The following is a 13,786-nucleotide window of genomic DNA, read 5'->3' as shown; positions in this document are numbered from 1 at the left end:
GCTGCCTGACTTTGCTACAAATTGCTTAAGTAAATTCTATGGCTAATTTCACCTTCAAAAAAGTATACCCAAGAACAAAGGTGTTTACTCTTACAAACAATCAAAACGTAACAGTACCATCAGCTTTCAGTTTTGATACCACAGTATTACAAAAACCTTTTTCCACAGATTGACATAGGTAGTCAAAAGTGACCTTGGTTTTTATTTTACCCCGCAGAAAGATACCATCACCTTTGATTATTTATACCACAAGAGCAGCTAAAGATCCCAGGCAAATAGGGTATGAGAAATTTTAATTATTTCTTGTATTATTACAGTGCAGTAACACAGTGTTAACAAGAAAAGAGAGATGCCAAGCTCTCATTCATGCATGCACAAATCTGGATGGAATTAGGGAAAATTCCTAAGTCTAAGGAGGAAGAAATAACACATGCAGAATGCTCCTGACTTGTGTTGCAAGAAAGAGGACTGGAGTTATCTGGCACATTGCTGAAGACCCAGCAGAACCCAGCAATCCAATACTTAAAGAGAAAAGGAATACTTGAACCTGGAAGGGAATTGTCCACATCTACTTTGAGTGTTTGGTGGGGAAAATAGCTCGAAAGCGCCAGACAAGACCTGGAGTTGGGGAAAAATAAATCAGTGCAAGTGTGCTAAGCCACTACCTGACACTTGCCTCAATTTCTCTCCTGCACTAAGGGGAGGTTTTTGAACCACTCAGTGGAGGAGCTAAGATCACACTGAGAACACCTGCCAAGCAAATAGATAAATTAATCATAAATACAGGAGCAACAGCAACTTCAGTGAGTGATAAAAGATGCTTCACGACACAGGTAAAAGCCTTAAGAGGTAGCATGCACTGAGGCAATTAGGTCACGAATATACAATGGCGCAGACCAAGAGAAACATAATTACAAAAAACCCCCAAAGCCTGAACTACTGAATCAGAATCAATTATCAGAAAAGGAGAACCGAATTACAGTTCTGATTAAGTTGCATGTTTCAGCTGTGTGAAAGCACTTCTCCACTGAAAGGCAACAAAAGAAGTGTTAACTAGGACATTAAGAAAAAAAAAAGCATGAGAAATGATGTCTAAGAAACCTGATTTTATTCCCTTAGGTTAAACTGCAGTAGTGTCTGTAGAATCCAATCACCACAGTGGGCCACAAGCCAGGAGACACAGTTCCTGCCCCAAAGAATTTGGAAGATGACAAAGCCACAGTTTTCACAAGAAGGCTACGCCATTTTGAGTGCATTTGGTGGCAGGAGCAAGAAAAGGTTGTTCTCAAACTAAGATCTATGCTGAGTCTCAGCAAAAGTCTATTCTCAATTCAAATAGCTGAAACAACCAGGAAGGTAAATAGAGTGGGATTTCTCTAGTGGATAAACTCCTTCACAAGCATATTGCCCGCAAACAGATTAAAGGTGGTCTTCCCAAGATCAGGAAAGTTCTGTGATAGTTAACATTGCCACTACATGCATTGCAGCCATTTGATGAATGCAGATTGCATCCATCCGGGTAGCTTAAGTCTGAGCCCTACAAACTACTAAATTGAAATTATAGTCCGAATCAGACAATACTATCATCCAGCAACTTAAATGCGTGTAGATCCACTTGCACTATGAAGTCAGTAACTCTGATGTTAAAGCAGTTTTATTCCAAAGCATACATATATGCATCCCCACGCAAATCCTTGTGCACAAAGTTCTTTTCCATGCCTCGATGCATAGAAAGTCAAAAGATGCAGCTTAACAGGTCTGAATGATACTCTCGGAAAAGTCCTCCCATGGCATTGCACAGAAAGAGACAGGTCAGGTTTCTCGTAATAATTTCAACATGCTTTACATCTTGAAGCTTCAGAACACTTACAAGAAAGGTCTTTACACAAATAGCCCAAAATCAGATTATAAAGTTGGTTCTTGACAAGGGAACAGAGTCCAAGTTGTCTCCTTCATAAGCCTACCTTACATCCAGTTTATCTCACATTGCAGTTAAACACTTGAAACACAAGACCTTCTGTCTCAACACCTCCCATTCCCCAGTGCATTAACTAAGACAAGCACCTATTTAGCAGTGCAGTATTTGTGTATTTAAAATAAAGTCAGCTGAACTTTGACAAATGCACTTTAATTTAGCACTTAAAACGCAAAGCCTTGATTTGACTATCATATTGCTCTTGTAGCAGAAGTACAGGGGAAAGATTCTCTGCAGCTACACCTTCGCCCACATTCAGAGAATTCACCCAACAGAAAAGACTTCTCATGCAGCAGAGGCTGCCTTTCAGGACCACGCTCACAGCATTCCAGTAAAGGTGGCAGAAGTTTGCATGATTAAGATTATCCACTCATGAAAGTCTACATAATTGAATATACTTGTAGCTGAAATCTGTAAGCTTTACCTTCTGATTTAACGGTGATATAGTGTCTGTTGCAGAATCAATCGGAAAGATCTGTACCTTCTGCTCGGTGTATGTATGGAAGTTCAAAAGAGCTGTTACAAGTTCTTGAACAAAAGCCAGCGCCTGGCCAGCAAGGTCTCGCAACTTCAGCTGTAAAGATAGTTATAAAATGATTATATTTGACATGTAACTAAATATGAAAAAATTCTATGGTTGGATACAAAAAATTGCTATCAATGATTTCTTTCTTATTACTAGTTCAGCCTAAAATACATGGCAGCAATTATCTTTAACTTCAAAAACTAAGTTTATGAATAAACTACAATGTCACACAGAAGGGCATGTTTTTCTGTGACGACAAAGTACATTTTTATTTCATACAACAGGTGATGCTTTGCCTCTGCTGCATTTCTCAAACTGCAGGCCACAAGAACACTTAGAGGTTAGTACAATGACAGAAACCATCTTTGAAATTAAGATTTCTAAAGACCAATAGACCAATTGCTGACAACAGCTCAGTTCTTTCAGTGTGGCAATAGTGAGAAATTTGTAACACCTGTAAGGAAACCTAAATTTAATTAGTAAAAACCAATGAGGTTTTCTCCCAGAATAAAAGGTGTCTGCTGCTCTAGCCAGTAACACCGAATTCTTGTTCTCCCACCTGGACAGAACTGAGCTGCTGCTCATGAATAAGGCTGTTCTGTGGCTTTAGCGCAGTAGGAAGGTATCCAAGAAATGAATCCAAAATGGAACATTCTGAAAAAGCAAAGGCAACAGAAGAAAACGACACTCTGTTGTGATTTATGGAGGAGAAAATAAGGTTAAAGTGACATTTCAGCCAAGAACAACTTATCCTTTAGAGATGTATTCCTAATGCTTCAATGAAGTGTTAAATCAAGTGAATATCGATTATAGACCAGGGATGGTGGCGACTAACTAATGCAGTCATTATACTCTGTTTATGTTAAATAGCTATGCAAGGAAGGAAAACAGACAATATTACTGTTTTGCTGTCCTTTACACTGCAGCCTGGGCTAATGCACTAGCATTTTGCCTCCACTGGCAAAGCCGGTCATAAAAATCTGTCCTGGAACATTTTCAAGACTGCAGATCTTGAAGCACAAGGCTGGATGACACAGTGCTAGCAGAAAACAGTACAGGGAGAAACTCCCCACACAGTTATTCAGATTTTTCTTAGAACTGAGCGACAGATTGATTTAAGGCTACTTCCATCACAAAATTGGACAGTAGGTCACCTGTTCTCACAGCAGACGTATTAGGAACGAGGTCTCTTTATAGGCACTTTCTGAAGAAAGGAGAAAGCAGCTGTTTGAAATCTTTCTACAGTGGCATCTGAACGCACTAACTTGAAGGTTCAAGACACATCATACAAGCAAAGAGGAAAAACACTCAGTGCTATGGAGCCCATTCTCAGTGGTAGCAAAACAGGAAATTTTGACTGCATCAAGGTATCTGATTTACTACTGTAAAAAGCCTTAATATATTTAGCTGTTCACAGAAAACTAATACTAATTTTTGAATACTGAGTAAACCACATTCCCAAGGAAATGGATGAAATTCCAGTAATGAACAGAAGCTGTTTCTTTTTTTAAAATAATATTTAAATTAATAAGGGTTATTTGGCTGCAAGTAAGATGTGTTTTGGCAAGAAATATCCCATAAAATGTAAATGAACCATACAGAGTTCTCACATACATGATTTATTCCTTAAAAGGATTACTACTAGTGACAATATTAACAAACATGGTATTCTAGCATACGCATCAATGTAGAGTTTACAAATGCAAACATTCTTTGGGGCTCAAGTGATGTGAGACTGAAGCAGCTCAGTTTGGTATCTTACATTCCTTTTCCCGCAAAACTACCTTTTTCAACGAAAAGCTTAAGACCTCTATACTAACATAGTTTTAACCAACTTTAAAAATAAGATGTTCAAGTTCTAACTTACTGCAGGTTGGCATTGTAAAAGACTATTTCGTATAACTTTAATAAGAGACAAATATTAAGCCTTTTTGCCATTCTTTTTAGAAAGGCATACCTGAGTTAATACCTACAGTGATCATCTGTGAGTAGTCAATGGATTAGCTCTAGCGCAGTGAGGTGAGCAGACAATGACTCCTTGATGTAACAACAGTATAGACTACCTTTTGAAAAGCGCAGAGGCTCTGTGGACAGAAATTCCCTTGGAATATCATGACAGTAGTAAGAGAGCCTATCTTCTGCCATTTCAGGTCACTGAAACAACTGTTTTTATTCAGCATCTGTGTAGAAAGTTGCATCTTTACATAGGAAGCCACAAAAAGTGCTTACCTGATATCTTCTGTTGTGCAACGGTACATTCAGAGCATTGTATCGATTAGATCCTACAGGACAAAAATTGAGTTATATGCACTTATTAAATTGTGTCTTTAAGAACCACTTATTGGTAAATAGTGATTTATTTTAAAATATAAAATTTCATTGCAGTAGTACTACAGTTCATGTAAGTAATATTAACTAAAAAGATAGAAACAATTGGCTTCAATAAAGTAGGCCTAAACTTAAGAACTGTTACTGCGACTAGGTGGAGAGAAAGCACTTCCATACTTGCCTCAGATTGTAACTCGAATTTAACCATCTGAACACCCTGAATTTGATAGGTAAGAGCAGAATCCTCTTGCCCAAGAGAACAGTATTCATCACTAACAAGAGTGAAAAAATCTTTAAAAAACCCTTAAAGAATTCAAGATGATCTTCAAATTTCAATTACATTCCAGGAACTGTCAATAAGATGAATGTATTTTTTTTAATGGTTTGCACATTTAAAAGAAGCTCCTGTATGTACTTGATTTGTTGATAATTTAGAATAAGATGTACTCTCCGCATATTTCAGCATTCTGTTCCAGTTACAGAGCAACTAGAATGATTATCCAATTACAATCCGGCACAATTTCTAATGAGACAGAGGGATATTTGTACCTAGAGACAGCTTACAAAGCCTTACAGATTTAAAAGGGATCACATCCATCCTCAATTAAATGGAGTAACAACCCTTTTAGTTTAAAATTAGCACACAAAGGAAATTTACAGCTTCTCATTTCTTTTGTACTATTCACATTTGGCAATTAACACATGGGAAGAGGTAGTTGTATTCCGAACTAAAAACTGTCCAGAATTACTGAATCCTACTCGTAAGTAAATGCTTCAGAAAACTTTTTTGTTACCTTTCTACTCTAGAAATCATGCTTAGCAGCCAACAAGTCATTTGATTGTTACTGAAACTGAAGCCAGCTGCTAGTTACACTTAAAACCAACTACAGAGCCTACAGCAAGACAGTTGGAATCCATAGCAGATCAATTTCCTGACTTTCTCTCATTCTTCTGTCACTGAAGATCTGTCCACTATCTGCAGTGTTTTCTACAAAAGCAAAAACATTATGCTATGGCAGCTGAGTGAGCAGATAAACAAGTTATTTTCATCAAAGTTCTCACTACAATGATAATCACCTGTAAAAGAAAAAAATCAGCTACAGAAGTCAGAGAAGTAGAAATAGGCAGCAGATGCCAAGTAAAGTGATCTTTGCGAGACGAGAAAAGTGAAAAGGGTGTCAACTCAAGGCACCAACACCTAGGCATAACGTGCTGTATGAGAGCCAACATTTCCTAAAGAGAAGATAATCTGGTGTTTCTAAGCCAAGACTCACTGGATTGCCAACCCAGTGGAGAACTTGGAAGGCTCACCCCTGCAGCACCCCGCCAGATCAGCTTTTAGAGAACCTAAGGCTATTCAAAACATTGTCATCAAGTTTTAAACGGAATGAAAAAATGCGAAAGCTACCAATAAAACCTACTGGAATCTCAACAGCCTGTTTTCAGTTCTCTAGTCCTTCTCCACTACTTTCAGCTTTTTCCACTATTCGAGGTCCTCCTAGTCTCACTACCAGAAGAGTACAGACTGCTGCCTGCCCAAGTACAACCTCGTGTTCAAGCTATTTTCAAAAGCACCCAGCACATAGCACTGATCTGGGACATACTAACCGATTCTTGTAACAAAGCAATGCAAAGGCTGAGCAATCCTAAGTTCATGGCATCCTCTGCACTTCAGTTTATCTAGTAACAGTTGGAAAGGAAGCAGAAAAAAAAAAAGGCCACTTCAGGAAAAAGTTCCCAAATTCAAAGGGTTGTTTTTCCCTGAAAAGATGAACGGGCGAGACAAACCACAGTTAACTAGTCTGGGTGTTCTCTGACCAGAGATGAGACACACTGACAGACTTCCCACTAATACTAAGCGTAGACCATTACTGATGCGATGCCTCACTAAGTCAACATCTCTGCAGCCACTGGTTTATCCCCATCTTAACTTACTGTAACTCTTGACTATACCCTGCCAAAAATAACACTCTTTGAGAGGAGTAACTAAAGAAATCTTTGTTGAGAAACTAAAAAATTGACAGTGTTCCTTCATCTTCTACAATATTCTGTCAACACTAAGCAAGACAAGTGGCAAATTACTCAAAAGCCTTCAAAAGTTTTAATTTTCATTAGAGGTATATATAAAAATATAAAAACTTGATCTTTTAAGATGACTAAACAAGATTATAGATTATGTATTATGAATACTTATTACAATTACCTCCAAGCATCTGTTCAGATGTCCAACATATCTTACAGCTAATACATTTTAATTTGTAAGGAGTACTTCCTCCAGATGGATACCCAAAATTAAACAAGAAACCCAGACCAAGGCAATACGTACTTGTGTCATTAAAAGGTACTTTTTCATTGATTATGCATAGAGATTCTTCCAGTCTACTGCCCAAAGCTGCTTGAAGATTCTTTAACTGTTGCTGGCTAAATAACAAAAAGAGAAAGGAAAAACCACACACACGCACATTGTAAACCTTTAAAATTTAACCTGTATCACCAACACCATAGCTCACCATAAGCATCCCTTCAGTGTACAGGTATCTGTCTCTTTCTAGAAGTTAGATAGAAATAAGACAGTAGGAATAATTTTTCCTCCATTATGTCATATTTAATATACGACACTGTATTTTAATCTCTAACAAATGCAGTGAAAGATGCAATAAATTGTTGTAAATCCTAAGTTCCATTCTTGAGAAACTCAACTTATTTAAGGGAAAATAATGTAAAGATTAATTCTGCAATTATCGTATAAGCTATATGAAGGTATTCTTTTCTACTGGAATTTGAATGGGAATGCAAAAGGGTCTTTAAATTAGTTACTATATATCCAATGCAGTATTCCAGTATGCAAGTACCAAGTTGTCGGTAAGTCAGTTAACTATGCCACATCACTATTAGCAATACCTCACAAGCTTTTCAAAGCCCCATATTTAAACACTGCTATGATACGGCCCATTCCCACAGGACTCAGCAATAATGTTTCTGATGCACTCAAGTGATTTTCCTCTAGATCTGCTTCACTTGCATTTGATTGTGTATATAGATGTGAACTTAAGTTATTAAGATTACTAATATCATTAGTATAGATTCTTGAGATGAACAGTAACATATTCCAGCATCATAAACATATGACAATAAAGATTACTGTATATTGATTCAGACCAAATTCCACACCTTACCCAACTTAGGCCCCCAAATTCTTCACTGTTTTGCTTCCCGTTTGACATCTAGAACTCCTGCACATATAGTGGAGGGTGGGGGGGAAGGTGTCAAAGTGAAAGGTTTTTCCTTTTTTTTTCCAAAAACATTTGTTACGTGGAAATTTATCAGGACCAACAAGGAAAAAGAATCCAAAATAGACAAGCAAGATAAGAAATTGGCCAATAAGTAGCTCATGCACATTAACAAATACTTTTCTTGAAGAGCAGCTCCAAAATTGCATAGAAACTGTACAGCATGAACCACAGTAGCATTGGGCATGATAGAAGCTAAACTCAAAGACAAAACTACAGAAGTTGAGATGTTTCCTTTTTAAACTATAAAGGAATGGCAAACAAGTAATTTGATATGTTTTGTTTTACATTCTGCCCTTTAATTTTCAAGGCATGCAGGCTGTCAAGTCTCATATCCCCTGGCTTTCTTTCCTGAATAAAGCGTGGGTGCCAGAGGCAAATGGATCCCTTCCCCTGACAGCAGGGAAAACAGAAGAGTAGTACTCTCAAAAGACATCTTCTGTCGTGTGTTCATTAGATACTGTTTTCAGTGTTTAAAATAAAGAAGTGTCAGGCTTTATTATTTTTAAAAAGCCCCCTTTCTTAAGTGGTAGGGACAATTTCTTACATTGACATTAATTACCCAATCATCATAAAACATGACAGACAAGCTCTGAACTGAATAGTAGCAGATTAAGACTACACTGTTTTTCAAACACCACAAAAAAAGCAAACAGCAGCAAAACACAGCTTTCATCCTCTTTTGCAAGTCATTCTTAGTGAAACCCTGACCTGTATTAGAGGAGAGTTATTGGAATTCAAGTATCTTCGCATCTATCAAAATAATTAAAATACATACTTCAAGGTTACCATTTGAAAGAAGGAACTCTTCATCTGATCATTCACTATCCATTTTATCCATTACATTAGAGATCTATACTGCACATATATCTTTAAAAAGTGCAGCTTAATAATGAACTTGAGAAGTGCACCCTAATTTCATTTTGCCCACAGTCCTCAACTTCTTCCCATTTTCTACAATTTGTCTTCAAGACAATGAAGGTATTCCAAAACTAACAGTACACTCCTTCAAGAAAAACTTCCCAATATTCTAGCTGAGCATGTTATACCTGAAGCAAAAGCGACTGTTCAAGAAGCTTTTGGGGTGGAGGGGGATTTTTTCAAAACTCTCTTCAGTCTGTTGTCTCAGCATACCTTACCCTAGCTTTGTTTTTAGAAGCAGTTTGTAAAAACTCACGTATCTTTGTTTTGTGCAAGTTCATTAGTTTCTTTACTTTTTATAGCATTCCATTACAAATAAATTCTTCAAGTTTTCATCAACTTTACAGCTACTTAAAATAGCTTAGTGACAAAGCTGCTCTTACTGAAAGTTCAATCTGTGGAATTGATTGTCTAGTTACATGCTGAGCAGAAGGAAAAGGGGTCTGACCTGCACAGTCTTGATGTTGATGTGCTGTTGCCCAGTATTTTGAGTTTTATCACTTGATGTTAATGTGCTGTTGCCCAGTATTTTGAGGTTTATCAAAATCTTTTTTTTTTTTTAAGGTATTATTCTCTAAAAATAATCTTCAATCTTTTACAGCAGTTATTTTTTTAAACCAATTTTTCATTATATTAAATAAAAACACTTACCATTCTTCGGTTCGAAGCCTACAGTCCTTAGCTTCTCTTTCTAGTGTCTGAGACTTGATCTTTATGCAAGAAGATAATCTCACAATGTAAGTACTGACACAGCAAGACATTTCATTTCAAAACTTTTCAAACTTACAAGTAAGAGAAAAACTCCTTACTTCTAATTTGGCTTTATCATTCTGCAGCTTTTCTATGGTATCTGTGTATTTCCTCGTTAAACTGTCCACCACAGCTTGATGCTGGGTAGCATCAGTTTCCAAAACCTCCAGTCTAGTTCTCAGCTCCGCTTCTAAACGTTTGTGCTGCTCATCTGCTTCAAAGAACTAAAAGAAGAAAAGCAGAGCTAATATGAAAGCTTCATTTTACTATGGAATCTAGTCCTATGAGTTACACCAATTTAATTAGCCAGTCCAGGTTAATAACAAGTACTAGTTATCAGACAAATAGAAATGTCACGATGATATTTAAAGAGAAAAGATTCAGGAACAAAGTACTTTGTGTTTATTAAAGTTTTGTAGTACCAAGCATTCCTTAAGTATATTGCTGATTAATAGCAGACACCTGAAAAACTAAACTTGAGCCATAAGGTTTTTCTTAAGTTTTCTGAACCATTCCATTTCAATAAAATAATTCCTGATTTAATTATGCAAAAAATATTTTAAGCTTCAAGGCAATTCTGAAACAGTTAGAGAACTAAAAAGAAGTTTCCACCCAATACCAACTATATGGCTATTTTCAGTAGAGTAGCTAAGTGTCACTGAAAGTTAAAAAAATCTAAATGAGAAAACATGTATTATGTAAGTTATTCCACATACTGTCTTAAGAATCTGAAGCCAAAATACTTTCTCATTTGCCCAGTGAACATCTTTATAAACAAGCTATCCGATGTAATCTACTCTTTTGCATACAATTAAGCTTCTAAATCCACTAGTCTTCAGATAAAGAAAATAAAATGCTATCTTTGTTCGTGTGATCAGTTTTCTGAACTAAAAAGAAAGGCTAAAAAAGTTTCCCTCACGAGTATATGTAGTCGTTCATTCTCTTCTATCTTCTTCTGAAGATCTTCATTGAAGACACTTTTCTGCTCTTGACTCAACTGAGATGAGGATTCTGCACTTTTCTAAAGAGACAGAAAATGGATTAATGTATCTCGAAGTTTCTGGGGGTATCCCAAAGCCCATCCCCAAGTATATGAAAACACTTCCCATCACTAATTCCCCAATACAGGCACAGGAGTATATATCTTACTTAGATTGACTAATGTATCAAGAGGCATGCATATTGCACACAGCATGAGCCTAAAAGCAGCACTTCTTCCTTCATGCTGTTCTCGCTGTATAGTGGTAGAATGCTAACTCAGTAAGGACTCAGGAAAGCCTCTACTCAGGTGCCACATTCACACACACATGAAATTGCTTGTATGGGCAGGTGCCCATTTGACATCATTTGAATCTTCCATGATTCCACACAGTCAGTAATATGAAACCCTATGCACACAGGCTTATTTGGTTTGGTAGCTGTGCATAAGGCACATCTGCCCCCAGCAAGTGTAGGGGTGTAAGCTGGTCTGGTCTCAGCAGGGATCAGGAATAATCACGGAAAGTGCACTATCACCAAGTCAGGCTGTAGCACAAGGTGACACTGGAAAACACAGGGTCTTCACTGTCCACCAGCTTCCCTGAGGATACAGACATCTCTCTGCCAACAGTTTCCCCATTTTTCACCCATTTCATCCAAAAGACTCAAGAGACCACCAGTGAATCCCACGCTGTTTCTCTGCTCTACCATGCTGCTGAACAAAGGTACTACCATCACCAAACAAAAGAGAGACTGTTTACACTTAAACTTAACACCGAACTTCAAGTGCTTGGGACAGCTAAGCCACCTCCGCATTTGATGTCAGCCTATGAACTACAACACCTGATAGATGGGTGACATGGAATTTTGTATTGAATGCACCGCCACTACATCCCTATAGGGCCTCACTGAGCATGGAAAACTAAAAGGGAACATATTTAAAAAGTAGTACAAACACTCCTTAAAAAGAAATACAGAACTGTGCATTCTGACAGCTGAACAGGAAAGAAAGTCAGTGGCAACGGTTTGTAAAGTTAGTCAAGCCAGGCTGAGGTCCTTCAAAATTTGGAAACACATCTAGTGAAGCGGTAAGTTACTTAACATGAAATAAAAGAACAGAAGGGTCAAACGGCATTTTGAAGGACAATCTACCATGGTACATAAATAATGTAAGTCAGAGGCACTATGCTTGTCAAGGAACTGGATAGCAAAAACTGCACAAGAGTTTAAGGAAAAAGTAAGGAAGATGATCACATTACTAATCAGTTGAATGATTTCTTTAATGTCAGTCTTGATAGCCACAGCACTTTGAGAGCTAACCAAAATGAAAAGATGACAGCAATTAAGAGGGGTTTCCTCATGAGAGGAAGGTAGCAAAGGATGCTTGAGAATTATTTAAGTCCAGAGACACCACCCCTGGAATTCTGATGTTAGCTACAAAAGACACGGCTGACCTTAGAACATAGTATAACCAGGTTTAAATCACCAAACATTTTGGCAAAGAAAGATTGCAGAAATTATTCTGTCATTTTGAATAAGGAATACTAGCTAAAAATTTAGATTTCAAAGCATTTGACAAGATTCACGTAAAAGCCGACTAGAAAAGCTACAATCACAAGCTGAAGAGTTAACCATCGACATGAAAATTACAAAGCAAGGAGGTGGGGATAGGAAATGAGGGGTGATCAGTTTTCTTCATAGCAGTAGATTAATCACAGAGCTCCAAGATCTTTCCCAGCTATTTGAATGCTTAATAAATATCTGGAAAGGGAGACAGCAATTCAGTATCAGTTAGCTGACGCACTAGAAAGAAGAGTACAGAACTACTTAGCATATATTACATGTATCAATATCTGTTTTGTGGGTATTTTCACTAACATCAGTTAATAACACAAATTCTGACAAAAACATTCAACTCAACCCTTGACACAAAGCAACTTCTGCTAGAAATCAGGATAAGACGTGGACGGGTGGGGAGCAGACATCTGCTAAGCAAGTTTTTTTGCCTTTAGCACATACCTTGTTCTTCTTGCCCCTAGCTTCACTTAATGCAAGTTCATCTTGAAGTAACTCCACCCGCTTGGCAAGTTGCTGATTTCGAAAGGTCAAGCTGTCCATTTCTTGTTGCAGTTTTCTCAGTGATTGATCCTTCATCTTCAGTTGCTCCTGAATGACCAAAAAGTTTTAAAATTAAACTTTCACACTTACTTTCTGTCGTGGTTTAAGCCCAGCCGGACTAATCACCACACAGCTGCTCACTCACTCCCCTTCCTCAGCTGGACAGGAGAGAGAAAATATGAAGAAAAGGCTAGTAGGTCGAGATAAGGACATAGGGAGATCCCTCACCAATTACCATCATGGGCAAAACAGACTTGACTTGGGGAAATTAGTTTAATTTATTACCAATCAAAATCAGAGTAGGATAATGAGAAGTAAAACCAAATCTTAAAAAAACCAACACTTTCCCCCCACCCCTCCCTTCTTCCTGGGCTCAACTTCACTCCCGAACCTCTTCCCCCCCCCGAGCGGCGCAGGGGGATGGGGAATGGGGGTTGCGGTCAGTTCATCACACGTTGTTTCTGCCGCTCCTTCCTCCTCACACTCTTCCCCTGCTCCAGCGTGGGGTCCCTCCCACAGGAGACAGTTCTCCACGAACTTCTCCAGCGTGGGTTCTTCCCACGGGCTGCAGTTCTTCACGAACTGCTCCAGCATGGGTCCGTTCCACGGGCTGCAGTCCTTCAGGAACAGACTGCTCCAGCGTGGGTCCCCCTCGGGATCGCAAGTCCTGCCAGCAAACCTGCTCCAGCGTGGGCTCCTCTCTCCACGGCTCCACAGGTTCTGCCAGGAGCCTGCTCCAGCATGGGCTTCCCACAGGATCACAGCCTCCTTCAGGCATCCACCTGCTCCAGCGTGGGGTCCTCCACGGGCTGCAGGTGGATATCTGCTCCACCGTGGACCTCCATGGGCTGCAGGGGGACAACCTGCTTCACCATGGTCTTCACCACGGGCTGCAGGGGA

At 38.6% G+C, this 13,786-nt stretch overlaps 1 protein-coding gene across 1 annotated transcript in view; it reads right to left on the bottom strand.

Annotated features, from left to right (window-relative positions):
* Positions 1 to 13,786, bottom strand: part of PPP1R21 (protein phosphatase 1 regulatory subunit 21) — a 36,109-nt gene that overhangs the window by 16,978 nt on the left and 5,345 nt on the right. The window contains exons 3-9 of the mRNA XM_059834127.1: positions 12,788 to 12,934; positions 10,710 to 10,811; positions 9,850 to 10,014; positions 9,692 to 9,750; positions 7,156 to 7,250; positions 4,731 to 4,783; positions 2,400 to 2,549 (exon numbers count right to left, since the gene is read on the bottom strand). Of these exons, the coding sequence (XP_059690110.1) occupies positions 2,400 to 2,549; positions 4,731 to 4,783; positions 7,156 to 7,250; positions 9,692 to 9,750; positions 9,850 to 10,014; positions 10,710 to 10,811; positions 12,788 to 12,934 (771 nt within the window). The remainder of the gene's footprint in view (positions 1 to 2,399; positions 2,550 to 4,730; positions 4,784 to 7,155; positions 7,251 to 9,691; positions 9,751 to 9,849; positions 10,015 to 10,709; positions 10,812 to 12,787; positions 12,935 to 13,786) is intronic.

Source organism: Gavia stellata, chromosome 2 (assembly GCF_030936135.1).
Source record: "Gavia stellata isolate bGavSte3 chromosome 2, bGavSte3.hap2, whole genome shotgun sequence".
In the NCBI taxonomy this organism is placed as follows: domain Eukaryota; kingdom Metazoa; phylum Chordata; class Aves; order Gaviiformes; family Gaviidae; genus Gavia; species Gavia stellata.
The sequence above is the reverse complement of the archived record's forward strand: the minus strand, read 5'-3'. Positions and strand labels throughout refer to the sequence as shown.